Raw genomic sequence first — 23686 nt, forward strand, 5'->3', positions numbered from 1 at the left:
ATGCTTTTGCTTCTGCTGGCGGCTAGTATTTGCTCTGCTGCTGCTGTTTTAGATTTATGTGCAGCGTTTTCAGTGGGATAAATTGTGATTCCATGCCTTGTTGTGCCTGAGCTTATTTATTTTTTGGGTTTTTGTTTGGAACTTGTATTATGATGCTTTGATGCTGTTGATTTGTGCAGTGCTGAAAAAAACATACTGATGTTTGAGTAGTGAGTGTTAAGGGCCAGATTGGTTTTTCATTGCATTGCACTCCAGGTTATTGTTTTGTTTCATGTTAGCTCGCTGTAACCAGCCCTGAAGCTGAGGGTAAACACATCCACTTGAGTTCACATAATTTTGTTTGGTAGTATTGGCTTACTAATTACTCTCCCTTTTATTTCCTGTCCATGCAGCTTGAAACCATGGCAGCTCTTTACAGAACTGACACTCAGCTGACATTCTGACACTCACTGATCCACTTCAGCAAGGTAGGGGTTGACTTCTGCTAACATGCTCGCTGGGAATTCATAGCTGTGTCTCAGTTCCATACTACATGCTGGAAACATCACAAGATTAATTATTTTCAAGGCAGACTAACAGACACTTGATTTTTGAGTGTGCTGTTGATGAACGCTAATGTCACACAATGTCATACACAGAGGAAATGGAGGTGCTGTTTACGGCTATAAAATCTCCAGGAAGATCATGGAAAACAAAAAAAATAAGTAGCAGCTCTTTGGAAATCTCTAAAGGGAGATTTGGAGTGGCTTTTCAAAGGTGATGGCACACATATTGTGCCATTTCCTGTTAGAGAATCTTGTACACTGCCTTCAAACACAGGCTACTGTAAATATTACTAAGCAGTGCATACTGTATACTGTACGGTTAATATGTAGTGTGGAATTGGACAGAAGCTTGGTTGTGTTCACTCAGTGTTTATTTGCTTGCTGCTGATGCTGCTGGTTGTTTTTGTTGCTCAGATGCTGCCGTTATGTGTGCACAGATTTGCAGTCGTATCAACTCTGAATTAATATGTTGTTGGAACTAATTGTCCTCTGGCTGTGCTTTGGCACATGTTCTATGACGCCTTCATGCTGTTGATTTTTGCTGTGATCAGTTATGATTAAGGATGTCTGAGTAGTGAGTGTTACGGGCTGGCTCGGCTGTGCATTGTATTCCCCTCCAGTTTGTTGTGGTTTTGGATCCAGCCCTGAGGCTAAGGGTAATACTCTGATGGCTCTAGGGGTGTAAACATCAGTGCTGTCTTGCACAGAGGCACACAATTATTTTCTGTTATATTTGGACATGTTTGCAGTTGTTCATAATAATGCCTTTTCAAGTCTGAGGCAGATTTTCTTGTCTGTGCAGCTTGAAACTGTGTGACTCTCAGACACTCAATCACTGATTCACTTCAAAAGGCTCTGTTTAGGTACTTTGTATGCTCAGAAATGTTGCTGCTGATGCTGCTGTTGATTTTATCAGTCTCCGTGAATCTACTTCTGGCTGATTATTTAGTGTTTGCTGGCTGTCAGTTTGAGCTCTAATGCTGCTGTATGTGCAACACTAGTTGTATTTGATATTAATTGTGAATTAATTTTCTCATGGCTGACCTACAGTACGTTCCTTTTGATTCTTGTTTGGCACATGTACTGTGATGTTTTGATTTGTGCTGTGGTGGAACGTGAATACTGATTGAATGAGTGTTACGATTGGTTATGCTGTCATGTAGTCACATTCACATTTTCTCACCCTAACCCCAAGCATTAGAGGAGTGTGTGTAAACTAAAATCAGTTTGTTGATGTGAAAGCATGGTTTACTGTTCACCATATCGTCATATCATCTTCATATCATAAGCTGCTGAGCTGCTGTCCCACATTCAGACTGAAGCCCACAGCCATGTAGTGATGGTAAGCTGCTGCTTATCAACATATTATTTCATAAGATTGCTTGTGTAATGGGTTTTTGTGATTTTTACTATGCATACATTAATATTCATTGATTGCATAGCTGACATGTTTTAAAATTCTGCTGCATGTCAAGTGAAATGGTGTGTTCGCTTTTTATCCATCTCATTTATGAAGGACAGTTCCTTTTAATGATTTGGAGCAATGTGTTAGAGCAGATAGTGCCCAAAGTCAGAACCTTGAGCATAAAGTGTATTCACATAATCATCTGTTCTGTGTGAGATGGCAGATTGAAATAATAAATTGTGAAATGTAGAGAGTTACATTAATTATATCAGTATACAATGTGAGAGCATGTTTAACATACAGATTGAGATGACACATGGTTCCAAAAGGCCTGTGACATGACCTTGTTCTTTATTAAAGGGTAGTGTAACAATGGAAATACACATGATACTTTTTTATGGTTTTCCCTTTTTAAAATCCCAGTCAAATTACATAAATGACCAATAGAGCAGAAAGCCTCAGATCAATTGTGCGCCCAGGGTCGTTCACCTAGAAAATTCAGGGATGATATGTCAGTGGTTTGAACACCAAATTATCTTAATAATTTATCTCTTAATTGACATGGTGGGTACTGAAATGGTTTTGAAAAAAATGAGAAAAAGAAATGTATCAAGTCATAATCAGATTGAGAGGCTACAGTATATTGTCTCCCAGAATTCTTTCACATAGCAACACAGCATTTAAAAATCCTTTAAATAACAATCAACACGTTAAATTTTTATGTATTAAATACTTTTCAACATTGCCTTTTCTTTTATTAGTATTTTAAGTTTGGCTTACAAAGTCCCAGCAGTAATTTGCTCAGTGTCTTCTCCCATACATGTCGCTGCCCAAGATATTATTGCACTGATAATTGAGAGTCAATGCTCTCAAATACACTATTGGTGTAGAGTTTAATTTTTGCTTTAACCAGAGGCTGAAGGGAGAACCCCCAGGCATGCCTCTCTTCAGAGGGGCTCAGTTTGAGAGCCTAGTGGAGGTCCAGTAAGGATGGGGGCTCAGACCTCAGACTCCAGGCTGGATACTCTGCCCCAGGGCTTTGGCACATAGGGACTGTTGACTCTGCGCGCCACCAAGACCTGCCTTCGCTCTCTGCTCCCAGAGCCTGGGTCCTCCCTCTTTCCTGTGCCATCGTAGGGCCCCAACATATTGTTGTGGTAAACTACCTGCCTGTCACTCATACGAGGCAGCATTGCTGCGTTATCTGGGCAGTGGCTTGTACAGGGAAACAAGTGGCACATGTCCTTGGAACCATCATAGAACTGGGATGGCCCCTGGGCCAGTGGCCCCACATACACTGGTAAGTCTGTGTACGAGTTCAGGTAGGTGGAGTAGTGTCTGTGCACCACTGTGGAGGAGGAGCGGCGCAGGGCAGCGGCATTCTGCAGGATGGCTTCCCTGTAAGAGGGCAGCCGGGTGGACTCAGAGTACTTGAGCTTTTGCTTGTAGGGGTAGGAGCCCATGTGGGCTGGGTCCAAGTAGGCCGGCTCAGCAGCCAAGGGGTAGCAGGACAGGTTGTGCCCCAGACTGCCGTATAACTTGTGGGGCTTTGGGTTTGCCACTACCACCCGTGGAAAAAGGTCAGGCATGTCAACGCGAGTGGATTGAGATGTGGATGTGGAGGGCTTTGTTTCATCCACCTGATGGATCCTGTCATTGCCCCATGTGGCTTTGAGGAAGGAGGCGCGGCGGTTGAGTTTTTCTTTACCCAGGAGTGGTATGTCGTCCATTTCAGGCTCTAAATAGGACTTCATGCAGGAATTGCAGCTGGTGCTCCCACCTGGGTAGTGTCCTGCACTGCAGGCCATGGCAGCAGCAACAGGGGCATGGTTGTTCAGGAGGTGATTGGCCCTCAACTCAGCAAGGCAGGATCGAGGTTCATCATAGTCACGTCTCACTCTGGGGTCTGCAGCATCAAACACATAGCTATGGGATCTCCTCCTCCGGCTCACACAGTCAGGGGGGTAGCTAAACTTCCTCCTCAGCGGCCCTTTGTGCTCCACATAGATATCGGGCACCTGGAACTCCCTGTAAGGAACAAAAGGGGATGTAGGGTGCCGGGCCTGGTTCTCCACATACAGCCTGCTGCTGTGGTGGGGGTTTGAAGTACCGGAGGGAGCAGGGTCCCGCATGGCAATATGAGGGCTGCTGAGGCTGGAGATTGGCAGAGTCCTCTCAAAGACATGCTGACTGTTGCGGGTGGGCAGCGTGTAGCGGAGTGGGGTTGGTCGGGTCACCACCCGGGGCTTATCCAGGAGGGGCTGCGTGGAGGTGTCGCCATAATGAACTGGGAAGGTGGGTGTGAGGGCCCTCTGTGGGTATGGTGAATGGTTGTCTGTGATGCTTGAGATATAGGGCAGACGGCCATGGGTCATGTCTGTGGTCGTTACTCTGGTTGGCAGGCCAGCCCGCACATTGTCGGCCCCCCGCCTGCTCCAGCTCTCTATTGTTTTGGTGGCATTGTCTAGAGAGTTCTCCACTCTGGCAGAGGACACCATGTCCTTGGCTGTCTGCAGCATCTTTAGCATATTGGCTTGTGAATAGTTGGTAGTGACGTCTGGACTCTGCATGCTCCCATTGCGGTCAGTTTGCTCTACTCCATTGAAGCAGCTGTAGATGCCCTGCAGAGAGATGGAAGGGTGCCATTACAATCTTTAAGCCTCATCAGATACCAGAATGACCCAACAATCTACTAAACTCCCAGTTTCATTATTTTTCCCTGCAGAAACTGTGATTAATTTTGGTCAATGTAATTATAATAAGAGTAATTCTATAATTTTTTTTTATTAATTTACTGAGCCACGTGAGGTGAAAACAGTAACATGGAAAACTGCATTGCAGAAAGAGATTCATCATTGTCTCTGCTAGTTTCATGTTGCAGAGTTTTAAATGTTTGCTCAGAGCTTGATCTTAAAAACAACTCTCGCATATAAATGAGTGAGTCGCTGATCATGCACTTACCATATTAGTTTCTCCATTTTTATCCAACCAGCTTTATTTTACTTTCAAATTGTGTATCTGCTTAGAATGCGTAATCTCACGTCTGACTACTGTCAACACGCAGATGAAGGTGTTTTAATGGGACAATTTAAATTCAATTTCTCAGGGATCATGGCCATCACAATATTTCAGCAAGTACCCATGGAGTTCTTTTATTGCTTTAAACTCATTTTATTTCACAATCTTTTTTTTTATTGTTGCTGCCCTTGAAATATTCTGGTTGTGTGTTGATTACGTAGTGCATTGCCAATATTTCTCAAGCTATGTTTTGAAGGATAGCTCATAAGGAGACAGCCGGCTTTACAACTGCACTTTTTCATGCAGCAAGGCCATCACATATGCAGCTACATTCTCTACAGCTTCTGTCTGCACAAAGTATTTAGGCACTTGTGTGGCTGATTATTACACAAATCCAGCTGTTATTAATAGAAAATATTGCAAGTGTTGTACTGCCCATTTTGCTACAGTTACCTCTTGAACGCCATAGACCAAATATTTAGATATTGTATGGAGGTAGTAAAATATATTGATTTATTCATTTGTGAAGATTACTTACTCTACTGATAGCTAGGAGGAAGTCCAGACGGTCCGATTTGCGGACTGAATGTCGTAGTTTCCAGTAGAGCAGATGTTCCCAAGCGAAAACCAGCAGGCTCAGGCCCATGGCCACAAGCAGCATGTAGAACACTCCCGCCATGTTGTCAATGTCCAGCTTACTGCTCATCACCTCTTTCTTCTCATTACGGCAGATGCCTGTGAGCCAGACCGTCTGCAACTTCTGTGTGTCCCCTGCAAACGAGGAGCACAGAATACATAAGTAATATCTGGAAAGTGATGAAACGTCCTCCGACCACTCATGCATTTGCATAGGAAGATTAAATTCTTTAACATAACCGGCGCCACAGATGGAATTGTATGAGGTTGTACAGTGCTTCTGTTTGTGATTCAGTGAATTGAAAATTTATCCTGATCACTTATTTTTTTAAGTAATGGCTGCTGCAAATTTGCAATAGTTCCCAACTTTTTTAGCTCGTGTCTTCACGTAACCTTACCACCAGTTGTATGTGTAGTTATGACCAGTTTGAAGGCTGATATTTTTTTCCTTGTTCAAGTTACATAATTTTTAGAGTTGGAGATAGAAGAGGTAAAATTATCTAGTCGTTCACAAGTAAAAAGTAAAGATCCTTGTGGGGTCCTGACCCCCCACGCTGGGTCAAGCATCATCGGGGAGACTCAGTCACTGAAACCTGTTAGATCATTTTCACTTTGGCAATAACAAACATGACAGTTTACACAGAATAAAGCTAACTGATGATATGCTAAATTATTAAGTCACTGCACATTGTTTAGCTCTTGGTCACCAACAGTGAAATGGGTTTGTCTAAATCACACAGTTTAGGTGGTGAGTGAAGTCATAGTGCCACAGCACTTTTTTATGGCCTCTCTGTTTGACATATTATGCAAAGTGTTGATAATTCCTCTTACCATCTATTGCATACTCCTGCCAGAGGCTTCAGAATAACTTGCCTGAGGAGCTTAGGTTAGCAGAGTGAGTGCCACATTTTAAATCACCTCTGGAAACTTGGTTTTATTGACATGCATTTATGATCTCTCATTCAGATAAATTTTACTATAATATTTTGTGACCTATATTCACACTTATTTTCCCCTTGCCACCTTCTTGTTTTTTATGCTCTCTTCTTATCTCTTTATTCTAATTCAGGTTTATGGAAAACATGCAAACCCATTTATTACACCATGAAATCATCTGCTGTATATATATGAAGAATTTACCATCAGCCAGGAACTGCAGCAGGGCCAGGTCGATGGGTCGTTTCCAGCGTGAATCCTTCTGAAGGGCAATGCCATAACCAGTGGTAGCAAACACTTTCCCACTGCCAATGGTCACCAGCTTGCAGCCCTCATCTTTGCCAGCCATATAATTCAGCACAGCAGCATCATAGATAAAGGCATCCAGTTTCCTAGCAGGGTAAAGAAAATGACTTTTGCTCAAATGGCCATTATATAACTGTTGGGCTCCATGTTGGCTCTCAGTTCTGGTGTAAATATGTTTTTACTATCCTTGGCAGACACTTACCCTGTTTTGAGGCTGTTAAGGGCATCCTCTACTCCCTTCTGGTTGTATTTGACCATGTGTGAGTGCATCTCAGGGTAGTTACTCCTTATGTTGCGCTCTGTGCTGCCATTTGGGACCGTACCAAAGCGGAATGGAGGGTACTGCTCCTGTGGCTTTTGAAACTGTCCAGAAAGGTAGAACAAGAATTGCTAATGACAAAGGTATCTGTGATATTGATTGATTTTATGTGTAATTGAATAGAAATTGTATAATTTCTTTCTACAGCAATATTAGACCCAAGTCATTATCACTGTAGGGACTTTGGCACATGAGCATATAATCAAATTCAGTTTGTTCCATCACCCTGATGGTTGTTTTGTGACTTCATTACAGTACTCTTGTCTGTCATGTAGAAGTGCTATACTAGCTGTAAGATCCAGATAAAAACTCTGAGATACTAATACAAGGACATGGCTCAACTCCCAAGTGCATTTGTGCTAGTTATCCGGTTGGCCTCTTGCTCTGTTAATATAAAGTTTTAACTCTACAATTTGACAATCAGACACTGTGTCGAAAGATACCCACATTCCTTCATCATTGTCTGCTGTGAAAGATGAACTTCTCATTTTATCCTTTTGCTTTTGGCAGTACTGTATGCATTTAATAAGCTGTGAGGACAGGAAGTAGGACGGGATGGAAATACAATCGACAAAATTGCACTTTTCATTAACCTTATGCAAATACGTTCTCAGTACATTAGCTGAGAGACAATTTGTACAAAAAGTTGGTGTATGAGAAAGGGGGCAATATCATGTCAGGACATTTTGAAAATGAACCGGACCTCTTCTGCATTCTGATATCAGACCTTGAGCAATCTGTTGAGGTTTGTATATGCTACTTACGTATGTACAGCCAAATTACATTTTTATATGCATTACATTTACAATGCATTTTCATTCTGTACAGTATACAACACCCTCCATCCATAGGTGCCACCACTTGGCAGAGTTACCGATGGATTGTGCTCTCAATGAAAAGAAAACCAACATTGATTGTTAGTAGGAAGCAGAATGCAAACTGTTGTCTGTGGTGTCAAAGTGTTAAAGTGTTCACCTAAACATGTGCTACAACCTCCCCTCTGAAAGGTTTTGCAGTGTTACAACAGCATCCTGCTACTGTGACCTTGGTGTCTGAGAGAGAACACTGATTATTAGCAAGACCACAAAATGCAAACGTCGGTTGTTTAAAGCAGCTCATGGTGCTGTTTTGATGAGGAAGTCCTCTTATCTCCATGTAGCCCATTTGGATTAAGCTATCTCACTATATGTTGGCAGCAGGTCACTGAAACATTTTCTGCATATGCCTTCCTGGTACCACATAGGATAAAGATGTATAGTGTCAAACACAAGTTGTAGATTGAAAGGTTGGGCGATGTCAGAGTTTACATGATGTGTGACGCTATCACAAGGACGTTTCTTTTAAGTGAAGTGTCCTGTATGGATGAGGTAATCATCTGCCTTCGCACAGTGCAGTGTCCTTACAGCAGCTCGGCTCGTCTTCATCACTCTCCCCTCTCATACAAGGTCACTTTCTGTGGCTTCATCTTGTACCTCATTTACATTTACTTAACCTGGAGGGGTTCAGCACAGCTGGACAAACCAGCAGTTCAGCCCTCCATTCCCTCCATGCTGCCATGCAGAATGCTGTTCAATAATCTATGGACTTGCTGTCAAAATGGCTCCATTTCGTTGTCTGCATAGCAGAGTTAATGTATAATGAGACGAGAATTGTAAATGACTTTGCCAGAATTGTAGTGAGCAGTGGACAGCTTGGTCTTTTCCTCAAATGCCTCTTAAATCCCTGCAGTTGCCTTTGAGCAAAGAGTCTACAAACCATTTCTTGTGCTGATGGTTTAACATGGATTTCCTTGTCAATACTCCTATAAAACAGACCGTCACTCCAGACAAATATGCATAAGATAATAGCAGAAATTTTAATCACTGTCTACCCAGAAAATCTGCTTGTGTGTTACATTTCATAGGATTTTTGCAGACATCCCCATCTAAAGAGTCATGCAATGTAATTCAATTTCACCACTTACTCTATGAACCCTTTCATATTTTGCAGGGAAAGTGAAAAGTCACAGCCATGACATTGTCACTTCTGGATATTTGCCTTCAGAGCTCTACCGTACACTGTTTACACACCCAAAATAGACCACTTTGTGTTTTTCCTAAGCTGTACATCAAACATAACAACACGCCTGACAGAACACACAGGACTGTCAATGACAGAGCTCTGTACCTTTTTGTCACTCAGTCCAGAGACTGTGTCGATGTACTGCTCCTGGATCATGAAGGCTGCCAGGTTGGCTGTGTAGGAAGCCAGGAAGATGACAGCAAAGAACGCCCAGACCAGGACCATGATCTTGCTGGTGGTGCCCTTTGGATTCTCAATGGGGACTGAGTTGTTGAAGACGATTCCCCACAACAGCCATACTGACTTCCCAATAGTGAAGGTGGGACCACCGGGATCTAGGTAGGACGAAGGCAAGAGTAGACAGGACTCCGTATTAGTCTATACATGGTGGACAGTATTGGAGGAAATACAATCAACACTGTGGCTGGAGTGTTTGGCTTTGTGGTGAACTTTGGACTGTTTGTGGGAGACAGGACTGTAACTGTGCTCGCTCGTGAAGAAATCAAACAAACGTATCAGAGTTTTCTCTGGATGTGTGGAGGGATTATGTGCTGTGGTTACAGTTGGGGTGTTGTGGCGAGAATCTGGTGTTATTTGACTAAAAGCTATGGATTTTTACATGATTTTAGGCAACTATCATTCCAATATTTCCAGGAGAAACACATGTGTTTTTCACATTACGCTCAGACATTAGCAAGAAAAAAGTGAAATCAATGTGCTCCCTGATGAAGTAAGCAGGATGTCGGATGGATGGATGGAGTGGCCGCAGTGTGTGCCAAAAAAATAATTGACGAAGTGAAGGGATGCGAACTGCGATTTGCTCATCCTCCCAAAGTCGAGGTGCAGCAGTAAGCAGCTGTGGGGGTGGGTATCATTCACACTTCTTCTGTGTCTTATCCACACTCTTATCAGGCCATTTCTTTTGGCTTGTAAACTCACGCTGCCATCATTATTCGTTTGAGTGAGTGCTCACTTGCCACGAAACATAGTGCATACATAAATCAATGCTCTGCCTGTTTTGAATGTATTTTGTACACATTTTAATTTAAGTTTTGACTGAACTATCTTTCAGTGCCAGTGTTGCTGTGCCCATTAGATCAAGTTGCTGAAATTTTGACAACAACTGCATCAAATTGCTTTCAGTGCCAGAAGGCACTACTGAGTATGTAGTATGAAATCAGATCCAGAAGCAGGTGACTTGTTATTGACGTAATATTTCAATGCAAATTGAAATATGTCAGTGTTGCCATATGAATTTCATTATGGAAGACAATAACACACAACAACAGTGAAGCAAGTGTCTCATTTGGTAGACTGAAGGATTATAGTTCAGGTAAAATTCAGTTACATGCATAAAATTTTGATGTCCTTGTTATGCAATAAGAACATATAAAGACAAAGATCAGAAACCCTGCCATGACCGTAGCCTCTTCGGCCTCTCGTCATCCATTAGAAGATATTTTATAGACCACATTGCTCAGAGATGAAACTGCAGTAGCTCAATTTTCCAGGCATTGATCCAATATGTGGCCACTATAAATAGGCTTAGATTTCACATGTTCTCTGAAGCCCCTGTAGGCCCTGAAGACCTCTGTTTGTCGCCTCTCTGTGGAAGTTCAGGGACGCATGGTCTGTCTTGCAGTAGTGAGAAAATAAAATTAAATGAGAAAAGGACATTGAATCAGTATTTTGAAATGTGTTATCTGGTATGTAAAGCTCAAAAAAAAAAAAAAAAAAAAAGACACAGCCATATACAGACAAGTGTAAAGAAAGCATGTGCACACAAATGATGGCAAATGCAATTTTAATTTTGGTATCCCCTAATTTCCATATAAATGTTGTGAGTAAACATACAGTATGTTATCTTCTGTCTTTTCCACTGTGCTAGTCTTCAACATTTACGTACTGATGATGCAGTTTGAGAAAGTATGGTAGATTAGGGCTGTTGAAAGAGGGAAGACCTAAATTTAGAGCTAACCATACATTCACATAGACCCTGTTGTTGTGGTTGTGATGGGGGGATCAGCAGATGGACCAGGCAGGGGGGTCAGACTCACCTTTTGCAGTGACCAGGCTTCGGTTGTACCCAACTGGACTGCAGTATTCAAAGACAAAGACTGTGATGGCCACAACAGTCAGACACATGACGAACATCATCACCCAGACCGCTGGACTGTATGGTTCTGCAGGGACAGAGGACAGAGGACAGAGGGTCAGGCAGGGGACATACAGTACACTGAAAAATCGGCAAATGAAATCAAAGACAAATGACCTCATCAGCATCAAAGATTCGATTCCACAAATGAAGGGGCTGTAAGGCTGATTAATTCATAAGGCGTATAGTAATTCTCAATGTCTTGAAGGTACAATATTCACTATATCTGCCTTTAGAGTTTTTATTTGATTGGATTTTCATTTTATTTTATTTTTATCATATTTGTCAGGCCAATGCCTCTTAATCAATGAAACAACTATAAATTAACTAGAAGGCCAAGAGGGCAAATTTTGATTTGAATTTTGGTCAGAAATTTACCACATTACCCTGAAAATTAAGTAAAATAAATAATAATAATTATTATAATCTATCTATGGAGAGAGAGAGAGCAAGAGGGAGGGAGAAAGCAGGGAATTACAGGAGGAGGGGAGAAAGGGGGAGTGCTGTGCAACAAAGATCCCTGACTGAAACCAATCAGTGCCATTGTAATCACCGTATACTGTATGTGACTTAACCGCCAGGCCACCATAATGCTGCGCCGATGGCTGAGATGAGCACATTTTTTCAAGCAAAGGCAAAAACAGCCATATGTCTTCATTACTTCACAGAAGCACAGGTGTTTCTCACCTAAAAAGGCAGATGGTGAGACAGTCCCGTTACTTCTGGCCACCATCACACTGATCCCCGTCTCCACAAATGGCACTGAGAAGTCAATAATCTCGGAGCGCTCTTCGTTTATGGTCAGGGAGCCGATGGCCATGTCCGCCCGTTTGTAGAACACCTGTGGTGGAGGAAAGTCAATAAAGATATTTTTTGGTTGAGATGAAAGCGCAAATGGAAAGCGGATGTCTGTCTGCCGCTATCGTAAATTGGAGCCTGTGTAACAGTGTCCGACATAATACTGGACGTCCACTGCTGACCTTTGAGATAAATCTCATCTATCAGTGATGTCAACACACTTGGCCTCTGTCCCTGAGGACGATTTACTGCCTGGTTCTTCCAGCACCCACCCAGCAGCCACACAGACACAACTGAAAAGCCTATTCTGATGTTATCTTGCTGTTTTTCACCACTGCATTGTAAAGCATGATCCACCATCTAATCCATCTCTAATCCATTAGAAGATATTGCAGCGTATAGCATTATGTCTATTACATAAGGCGTCTGCTGGCTAAATATTACAAGCAGGAAGTGGAACTAATCGCTGCAGGCTAAAAGGTGACTGGGGCTCTGGCTGAATAGGAAGTGATGCTATTCTCGCTAATGTGAAAACTCTGAGTCCCACCAGTACAGTTCAAAAGCCCCTGTGACTGCTTTTCCAGCCTCTGCTGCCACACCAGACCACTGTTTATCATGCTGATGGAGAGCTTGTAGATTTACAGTCCAGACACTCCGCCTCATGCAAGCCATTAGCTCTCCTATGGAGGTTGATGCCTCATTGAGCACAATAGCCTTCCTGTTTTTGAAAAAAGGGGGAAAAACAGCCGACTAATGTTGTACCCTCCAACTCCTCAAGAGGAGGGCTGGCCAGGGTAATATGACTGTGGAGATTATTCACAAGGACACCTACTCCTCCTTTTCGTACAACAGTCCCTCCCTCACCCACTACAGTGACCTTGGTACCTATTCATGTACTCATTAATCTTGACTTCAAATTGCTTTTCCTTTAATTTTTTTAACTGAAACAAACAAGAATATTGTCTGTCTGGTGTTTTCACACTTATTTATCGATGGCACGGGCGACGTTTTGCTCATAATCAGAGAAAATTATACAGTTTTGACCCATTGGTTGTTTTTTCTTTTGCCCTTAAAGCTGATGTTATTGAGATCTACACATGTATCCTCTGATTTAAGTCAACATCATTGTTTTTTCCCCATAACATATATCATTTGCATGTTAGCGGTGAATACTTCACTCCTGGCTTTTTACTGTGATGACAGAGAATTGACCTCATTCGTAATCTTTGCGGCGTTACCTCTCCAATCATCCCGTTCCAAATGCCCCGGACCAGCTTGCCGTGCTTGCCGTTGGTGACCAGGTAGAGGTCATAGGAAAACTTTATGGTGCGGGACAGCTTCTTCAGGATGTCTATGCAGAAGCCCTTACAGCACAGTTTTGTGTATGGCTCAGTGTGACCCACAATACTGAAAGACAAAGAGAGAGACAACAACAGAATGTGATGGTTCTGATGATCAACGTAACATGGCTTGTGAAGCTTTTTCTTCAAGGTTTCATTGTGAAGGTCAGTACAGTGTCTTTGCTGCTGTGTCTTTGAGAACTGTTATTATAGGTTTCTGTTAGTCTAAACTTCTCATTGTTACAGATGGTGCTATTAAACTCTCATTATGTGTTATCAATTGAAGGGAAATCACCAACTATTATATCCAATTAATTATTCTGATCGTACAGAAATACCATGAAGTGTTGATGAAGAGTGCGAAAGTATCACAGAAAGCATCAGAGGTTAGCGATCTTGTGGCGAAGGCTAAGAACATGATTGCTGAGACAGTCATATCGATAGTGTGCCCAGCAGTTGTCAATAAATTACTCGGCCCACAAGCAGCAAAAGAAATTGCAAAGGGTCTGCTGTCGGACCGTACAGTCGGAAGGCAAATCAATGACATGTCTGCAGATATTGAAGGTCTGGATTTGGGAAAAAGTCGATCCATCGGGAAATTTTATCTTGCAAAGCAGTACCTAATGACTCAAGTGGAGAGATTTATCGCATGACAACTGAGTATCTTGAACAGAGGAGACTGAACTGCACATTACTGGTATCTGCACTGATGGGGGTCGCTGCGATGACGGGTAGTGCCAATGGTTTCATCTGCAAATGTTAAGTGATGTTTAAACCCAAGGAGCCGCACACGACCATTGTGTCTGGACTACACACACTGGTAACAGCTGGTCATTACAACTGATTTCCACAAGAAGGTATTACAGAGAAGGGTGGAGGGGCTGAGAAGTAAACCTGAAGCAGGTGATGGAGGTTAGTAGGGAACCAGAGGCCTGATGTCAGAGGCCGGTGCTCTGACGTCAGGAAATGAGGAGGGTGGGGGTTTGTAGGACGGGGTGTTGGAACTGCTCCACACGCTTGCGCATTGTGTCACGGCCCTGGCAGATGGACGGACAGCTGGGCTTACCAAAACAAGTCAGATGTAAATTAATCACTAACAAACAATGGCAGACAGGAGTGAAACTCATTGCTGGATTATTTGGGCTGGATAATGCCAACTTGGCCATTGCCCGTAGTCTTAAAATGTTACCTGTAGAGAAGTAAATAAATAGTGCTGCTGTTCAACCAGTGTTTTCCATACATAGCTTGGGTGCTCCACCCAGGTAGGTCAAGATCCATTCAAGGCTTCCAATTGTGTTGATAATTTGAGTAGTTCATTGTTTGTGTAGCGTAGGTCTGCAGCACCACAGCCAGGCTAGACAGCTTATGCTAATCAGACACTGGGTGACACTGTGGGCAGAGGACCTTCTGCTAACAGCAAAGACTTAACTCAGATACAACAGTAAAATCACAAGACCACACTGTGACATCAGAACAGTAATAGTCTCTACTGTTACTGAACTGCATGTTGTTTTGTTTGTGTGTGTGTGTGTGTGTGTGTGTGTGACAGAGAGAGAAGCCTTGCTCACTGAAACCTGCTGAGTGATATAGGAAGTACCCAGTTGGTGAGTTGCAGTAAAAATAAACAAATAAATGCAGCACCACGAGCTTCGCTAAGCTAGCAAATTCAAGTGAATAGGTCTAGAGCTAGCTAGAGCAATTAGCCAACCGTTTTAGAGCTCAGCTGAACTGTTTGTTGGGCTTTCAGACTGTAACTGCTGTCATAACAGCAGCCTCTTCTTGTATTGTGCCGTGCAGCAGTCCACATTTTCAAATTCAGATTAGTAGTGCAGCATATAAAGCAGCGTAGATGCTGGCAGGCTGCCTGTTCCCTCGGCAATTGTCTCATCTTTTATTATAATTTATCTGCTGCTGGAAATCTATTAATGTTGTACTGCTGTAACAATGCTACACATTGCACCTTTTAAGCATTTCAATTCATACTCATACTGAATCTGTCTTTCCCTGCCCTCACTATTTCCTCGCATGGACCTCTCTGCCAAAGAGCAAACAGTTTGACCCAGACTTGGGTGTGGTGTGGACGACAGTATGCTAAACTGTTCTAATGAGGACACACGCTTGTGTCATACCAACTACATGGCCCTAAAAAAAAAGACATGGCGTGCTTGCTAAGGTGGAGTACTGATCTCCAGACGGAGCACGCAGCACAAGCTAAACGGACAGTTTCAGGCTCAGCATACCAAGTTAAAGAGGCTGACGTAAGGGTTGAAATCAATTCCCCTTACTTATCAGCAGGATTACTGAGAACGTGGGGATGAAAATGTCCTTCAGTTTCACACTAACAGGATGACACCAGTAATGTGAGTCATGGAGAGGGGAGGAAAATGAAGTCTAATGCTCTGCAGAGCATCTGATTTAGAGAAAATGTTACCACCTGAAATACGAGGATTTTCTGTTTTTATTTTGAAGTACTGGTCAGACAAAACAAGCAATTAGGACACGTCTCCTTGGGCTCAGGAAAATTCTAATGGCCATTTTTCTTCTATTGCAGACAAATGCTTAATCAATTAATCACAAAACAATCGACAGATTAAGTGCCAAAGAGCCTGACATCCTGTGTGTTAGTGATTAATGGCAGGACCAGACTACGTGATATTTTTTGCCTTTTTGAGTTTACATCGTCAGATTAGCGATAATGGAGTCATACATTGGTGGGACTGAGAGACTGGCCTCTAAGCGTTGGACCCTGACCAATGATAGCTTCCCGTGTGATCAGTAAGGTGCCAGGACCATCTTCACTGTTCCAGTTGACAGCAACAACGTCTTTCCCCTTTCACATGATCATGTTTAAAGCTGCGTGAAGAAGAAATCTCTGAGCTCCTATTGGCCTGCTTCACCAAACATATTGCAGAAGTTAAACTGGGCGAGAGAAGGCAATAAAATTCAGACGTTTGTCTTTTTGTCAGGACGTTGTGAATCGTTATAGATGCTGCATCAGCTGTGTTCAACTACGTCACATTATACATAAAATGAGCAGCAAACTCAAGTCTTTAAAACAGTAACAGTAAAACAGACGTCATGTTAGTAAGTAAGTGATAAAAAAACAATACTGAGATTGAATTTTTCTTTAAAATAAGGCACTGCTGTGTGCAGGATCTCTTTTTAAGACTCCAGAAGTGTCAGAGTGGCTGACTTTCCTTGATGTCAGCTTGGGGGGACTCTTTCAGACGATCTTGACCATCCATTTTGTCTGTTTTTATTTATCTGCAGATGGCTTGTGGTCCACCATTAAATGTCTATTTGCTTTCATAGAAACCAAAACAGACACACCTCTGTAGAGCATAACGTGTGAGGTGATGCGGCAGTGAGGTAGTGAGCCATGAGCGCAATGCAGAGAGCACTAATGGCACATCACCCCTAACCTCCCCCAGACCTTCAGTCTAATGGACTCTGCACCCACACACCAGGACCAGGAGGCAATGAGACGAGCAGGCGAGGCGGCGAGCAGGCAGAGCCGAGCCACAACAAACAGAAACAAATGAACACTTTAGAGGAAAACAAGGCTGCCACAGCACACCGCGAGTAAACACAGTGGTCCCAACATCCCCCGCCTCACCAGATGCCAGGGTTCAAGGCTGGGATTTAAGGTAGCTGCCAGGTGCATTAAAATGGGTCTTTGAGAATTGTTGTGAATGTGTGTGAGGTTATTTATTCCAAATGTGGACATTCCTGGAATAATGTTTTGAGCTGCTCTGTGGATGGTGACAGGTGTGTGTGTGTGTGTGTGTGTGTGTGTGTGTGTGTGTGTGTGTGTGTGTGTGTGTGTGTGTGGCCATCGCTGTGGCTAAGGGAGGGTGAGGCTGAGGATGTCTATATACTGAGAATCCCTTGATGTATTCACCTCTTAAAGAAACTGAATTGTATTGCACTAGGTTGTTTTTTTCATATAAAGATTGTTGAATTAAATTGAATCAGAGGCTTTAAAGTAGAAGTGTCACTCCATTCCTCCACTTGTGATGGTGCAGATTTTCCAAATTTGAAATGAAGTATTTACCAACTTCTGGGACCAGAAGGAGTCACGAAACGAGTTTTAGCTGCCGCAAGAGAATAAAAAGAAGAAAGAAGAAAAAATATTTCTGCTAAACAAATTTACCACATAGTTTATTTATCCTGACTTTAGACTTAGACTTTATTCTGACGATCAAACAACCGTACCGTAAACGCCAACATCCAGCACCTTGGCGCTGAACGTTTGCTGCTCGGTTAATCCACAGGAAAATAAAAGCTACGCACACTTAAAAAACCAAACAACTGTCATCCCGGAGCACTTTGGTACCGAGGTCGTAGACAAAACTGCTAGCAAGAAAGATGTTTGCCTCCATACTTTTGTCTGCTTTCAATGGTTTCTGTTTCTACTTTTCTCTCATAATTTCATCCAAACCAGCACAGCAGCTGTCCTTCATCTCGTTCACTTCCTGCCCTCCGTCTGAATTTAATGTCACGTGACTGCAACCTATATACTTGGATCATGTGACACAATTTTAAGCCACTACAATTTTCAAACATTAGCTAGTGAAGGCAGCGATGTGTGAAGTTGATTTAGTGCAGCTTTACGGTGCCGTGTACTTTGTCCTGCTGCTCTGAGGCGCCCGAGAGCTCATCTACCACTGCTCGCAGTCTCAGCTTTAATTAAATCAACTTATGATCTAACTCCCATTGAGCACAGCTAATGTATGATGACATTATCTTCCCAGGTCAATACTACCCTTCACTAGGACATTACCTCTGAATTAATCTTCTCCAGTGTGCTCTCAGGGAGAAGAGTCTGCCTGCAGTACAAAAGCAGCGAGGAAGAGAGCTCGAGATGTTTCTGATCCCACTGGAGAGACATGAATGACTCAAAGGGAAGAGCTTCTGATAACTGCTTTGGGCGGCTTTAGCCAAGCCTGAGCCGGGCACTGGTGGCTGTTTGTCAGGCCTCTCTGAGGACGAATGAGGGAAATGCACAGATGGTGTGGTGAGCAGGCCGAATATATGGGGTTGAAAGGGGCCGGGGGACTGGAAAGGAGAATCTGCATGGTTTCCCTGTTCAGAGAGCACTGATGAAGGTCTGATGTGTGGTCATGTTGAGGGCTGTGGGGGAACTTCAGGAGAGGAGATGACGATAAATAAATGTGGCACCTCATTCAAGATAGGGAACAGAATTCTCAGCTTTGTTTTAAATGGAGACCGATTGATCAGTCAACTGGTTGATAACAGAAATTGATCAGTATTGGAGCTCTTATTGGCCAGTGAGTAACAAGTAAGGTAATTACATAGTTTGTCCAGAAGAGCGCTAACAAATTAAATTTCAGGGGAGGGATACCTGTCAAAATGTCATTACTGTTACGTAATGCTGCTTTTGCGTATTCTTAAACCAAAATGTATCTCTGTAGGATTGTTTTCACACTGTTGTCAGACACTCTGAGCCTGTCAGTTTAAAAGACGCACATTGAAGGTGCCCAAACGCTTTGAGCGATTACGGTACAGCGTGTTTTGTGGCTGTTTGCTGCAGTGCGCTCAATACTCGTTATGCACACAGATCTATCTTCATTTTGACTGTTGGAATCATGGAGAGGCATGGACCTCTTCAGCCTTCAGCTATCGCAACATTCATTGTTCAGTGTTTCTCCTTCAGCTGGCCAAAGTGCTTATTGCTTCATTGAACCTCTTATTGACGTCATTTGCTTCTGCCGTGGACTTTTTGCAGTTGCATGAAAATGTGCCGTTGTCCGACAAGGGGAATTATACACTTTTTACAAAGGCAGGATGATTTGGTCAGCATGAGCGATAAAGCACTGCGGTGCTCCATAACACTGAGGGCAAGTGATCTTCATCTTGGGTTCCCCTCATCTCGTTAAAGCTATTGTCAGTAATGGGTAATGGCCAGCGCTTCTCTCCACCACTAATGAACACCAGCATCAGTCTCTAGGTGTTGAGGATTGATGACACGGCCTAATCGTCCCATCTAATTGATACCCCACCATGCAGCACATAAATTTCCCTGATTGGGTCACAGGGTGATCCCTGAGATATTGCACTCTGGCCAAGCAGCCTAATGAGTATCTCACCTCACTGAGTGATAAGAAGCCATGCCTGGGCTAATGGCAGGGGAAGAGCCTCTTAATCTCATACCTAATGGCACTCTCAAGTTAGATACAAAATCAATTAAGCTGGGCATGTTAACATGTGAGAGCTCATGTGGGACTGAACAGTGATGTAAAGTGGATTTGCACCTGATGGTTTCTTTGACTTTAGGTGGTCTGCACTCATTTTGGTAACGGCAAATGATTTGAGTGATGAAGTAAAAAATACACCACTCTGTATGGAGTGAGATATTGAAGCCTAATCTGGTTCTAAATTGATAGCTATGCTCTGAATCAGGACTCCCAGGATTTGGAGCCAGCAGGTGATGAAAAATAAGGTGTGCCAAATAACATGGCTACAGATGTTTCTTCAATATCAACCAAGTCTCATTTGATGGGGATACAAACTGACTCATGTCAGTAAGTGGTTACAGTTGATGTGATGAAATGCCATCACTCAACCTCTGCCAGGTGAACCGTACGTTTTGAGTGTGTTTGTGCTCTTTGTGTTTGAATGGGTCTGTTAAGTGTTGATGAGCGGCAGCATCACTTACGCCTCCGTCTTGTTGGACTGTCGTCGGCAGGGTACAGTGTTGCTGACACATGTACCAGTCACGGGGTCCACTGCCTCCACAATGACGAAGGGCCTCTCCTCCAGCGTGGCCACCGTCAGATGCCTGTAATCTGACACCGGCTCCAGATAGGAGCCATACCGCGGCCACACCGGGTATCTCATTTGCAGGATCCCCATTTCGTAGGTCCCCACCTGAAGGAGCAGCGAGAGTAGGAACGAATCAACCAAACTCCAGATGGTTTCTGTGATGAGTATTGGAGAATTCATTGGAGAAGCCTTTTTGCCTCTCATATATCTCTGATGAAGCTCGTGAGAACACAACCACATACCACTATCACAACCTCCAATCTTAATACAGTTGTCTCCAATTCTCTAACTGTATATGTTATCGCACGCCTGTGTGATTTACGCATGTGGACCTGGTGCAGCGAGGAGAGCTCGAGTTTGTAGACAGTTTAGAGGAAATTGATTTTTGGGTGACTGGGGATGGAGAGAGTGCAATTATACATCTAACGCAACACAAGCAATTCCACCCCCTGCCATATTACCAGTTAGCTCATTTTAATTGGATGTTGTGGGGAAATGAGCGTTCAAGCAAGCTGAATACATAATCAAGATCTGAAATTAAACATTTCAAGCTCACTTATTTGAAGAAACTGTGACCTGTTTAGTACCACGTTTCCACAAATTTGCCCCTCTGACTGTTGCTGTTGAAATTAGACTGGGAAATGAGGGAATGAAGGTCGCAGAGGACCAATTGGACGCCAATTACCCAAACCACCAACACGTCCCACTGATTGTTAACTTTATGCTGAATCAGGCAGGGCTATCAAATGCTGCTTCGGTGGCCATAATTTGGCAACCGAACTACAGCAGATGTTTACATTTGTAAACATAGTAATGAGAAGCCGCTACAATTGGTTTTTAACATGATCTTTCCAAGGATCAAATCCGTGATTACATCCCACAGTTCGGATGCTGTAAGATAAATATATCCCTTTACCTGCACTGCATTGATGTAAATGTTTTTATGACATGGTTTACTAGTTGTCTGTAACTAAGCTTCAAACCTACGGATCTCTTTCTCTACTGGTGCCTTAGACATCCCGCTCACACCAATGCAGCTCCTTGCATTTTAGGAGGTCTGATGTTTAAAGCAGCTACTTTAGATTACGCTGATTTACGGCTGTCGAGGGTGCAGAGGTGAGAGCAGCATCACTGTTTGAATGCACATAATCTCAGACTGCACGAGATTAAGTCGTGTTTGGAGTCTGAAGGCAACTGAATGCTATTTCAGATGTAAACACTGAAGAACACTGACGGCGATCACTCTGCAGGACACAACCTCTCAGCTGAGCGCGCACACACATTTATATAGAGCATGTGGAGGCGGGACTGATGGGCACGAGTCTGTACCATCATGCTCACATTGCTTTCAAGTGGAGGCTAGTGGTCGTAAAATGTAAATGCATTGCGATTTGCAACTTGTCAATCAAAACAAATTCATTAGAGTCAAAAATGGGTCTAATAGCCAGCTTCAGTGAGCAGTTGGCTGTTACGTACGTACAAAAATGACTTTATAGTCTGCAAACTCTACAATCTAAGGCACTTTAGCTTCTTTCCTGTTACTGGAGGTACAACATGTCTGACAAAGTATCGTCTTTAGAATACATATTTTTTCCATTTAGTAAATCAATAACCATATATCAGCTCTGTCAGTCCAGTAAAATAATACATAATCTTGACAGGCAGCCATCTTTAAGATGCATAGTTTACGATGTCAGGAATGAATGCGTCACAGTTACAGGGAAAGAATAAGAGATGAGCTGAGCAGTTTGCTCCTCTTGGTCCTATTTTCTCTGTAGATGAATCAATTACACCTAAAATTAACTTTTGATAGCGAGGTAGTTGGTGTAAATGTACTTTATACGCGATAGTCTGTTTACTTCACAAACACTCGACTGTGCTGTTGTAAACGTCATTAACTTCCTGCAGAGCTAAAAAAAAAAAAAAAAAAGTGTCAGTCTGGACAAAATGTTTTTCCTCCCCCATAATCTCTGCTGTTTATGCAGGAAAGGGGACAATCCTGTCTGATCACACCAGTCAGTACAGCTTGTCACAATGACATGAAAAAACAGAAAGTGAGGGGAAAATGTGCAAATATCACCATCCTCTCTCAGGATTTCTCAGTTATTCCTCTCTCCTCCACTCATATTGATCAGTCCTGCTGTTTGCCTATCGCTCCACTCATGGGCCTTTAGTCAGGCCAATCAGAATTTCAAATTTCAGGAAAATATACTGAGATGAAAAACATCATGTCCCTGTGGCGTCTCAGACTGTGCATATCTTCATTGTTCATTCATCTGGAAAACACTAAAAAAACACTTGTGTTTATTTACACAGCATGTTAAAAAGTGATGCTGTGACAGGAGGACTGACACTCTGGTAGCGTACTTCGTATATTGCAAAAAATCTGTTGGGAAAATACTTTTTTTTCTTTGGTTTACACAAACCAGCCCAGGAGACTGTAATTTCAGGGTTTGTGCACGCCGCAGATATACAGGCAGAGAATGGCAGCTTTCCAGTCCCATATATATCACTCTGCCAGATAACGGCGATGACAGGAACACTTCCCGTCCTCCTCCGGGGCTTCTTCTCTCTGTCGCCACTCTCTTTTGTCATGCTCTCTCTCCGTCTTCCCAAGTTACTCTGAAATTTAGATCCGGGAGGAAGTCGGAACTGAACAATGACTCTTGGGAAGCAGCAAATTACAGCAACTCTGTTTGATAAGAGCGTTGTACTGATTTAAGTTTAATAAATACGGAAGGTGAGGAGTGCAACGCGAGGTATCGGCTCATACTGCGTCAGGCTGAGGCTGGATATACATAGGTGATGTATGAATGCAAGAGAGAGGCTGCCCCACAACATGTACAATAAGAGGCTGGCGAAAAGGCAATCAAAAGGTGGAATTGATTTTCAGCTCTCAGAGAAAAGACGCCAGCGGCAGCAGAAAGTTAAGCACAGAAAAGGCATTGCCCCATGTGAAATCTTTCTGAAATGAGCACAATGTTGTGCTCTGAAGGAGTGACAAATTTCTCCCCACAAAAGGTTTATGTAAAGGTCAGCCTGGTGGAAATGAGTTTTGGACTCAGTGGGTGAATGAGAGGACATATTTACCTTCAGCCCATGCCAAGAAGGCTTTCTGTCAGTAAAGCTTACCCTTTAGGGGGAACTGTTTCTGATTGGCCACGACTTAAAACTGATGCCCGGGTGTTTTGTTTATATAAGTAAACCTTGTCATAGGACAGTGACATATCCAATTCATGTTACTGTCACTGAATTCAATTTATCGGCTGTCTTTTGAAGTCTGTCCTCATTTCATAAAATTGGAAGAGACGCTGTAACACCTCTATAACGTTTCCAGAGCCAACTTCCTCATTTGTCTTTGATAACACGGAGGACGAGGCT

At 43.0% G+C, this 23686-nt stretch overlaps 1 protein-coding gene across 2 annotated transcripts in view; it reads right to left on the reverse strand.

The window, feature by feature from the left end:
* Nucleotides 1-2266: 2266 nt before the first annotated feature.
* Nucleotides 2267-23686, reverse strand: part of grin2ca (glutamate receptor, ionotropic, N-methyl D-aspartate 2Ca) — a 55020-nt gene continuing 33600 nt past the window's right edge. For both annotated transcript variants that reach the window (XM_076751942.1, XM_076751943.1), the window contains exons 5-13: nt 20199-20410; nt 13418-13586; nt 12069-12222; nt 11284-11409; nt 9332-9561; nt 7049-7209; nt 6745-6932; nt 5507-5739; nt 2267-4571 (exon numbers count right to left, since the gene is read on the reverse strand). In XM_076751942.1, coding sequence (XP_076608057.1) covers nt 2949-4571; nt 5507-5739; nt 6745-6932; nt 7049-7209; nt 9332-9561; nt 11284-11409; nt 12069-12222; nt 13418-13586; nt 20199-20410 — 3096 coding nt within the window. In that variant the 3' untranslated portion in view covers nt 2267-2948. The remainder of the gene's footprint in view (nt 4572-5506; nt 5740-6744; nt 6933-7048; nt 7210-9331; nt 9562-11283; nt 11410-12068; nt 12223-13417; nt 13587-20198; nt 20411-23686) is intronic.

The sequence above is a fragment of the Chaetodon auriga genome, chromosome 16, assembly GCF_051107435.1.
Source record: "Chaetodon auriga isolate fChaAug3 chromosome 16, fChaAug3.hap1, whole genome shotgun sequence".
Classification (NCBI taxonomy): Eukaryota; Metazoa; Chordata; class Actinopteri; order Chaetodontiformes; family Chaetodontidae; genus Chaetodon; species Chaetodon auriga.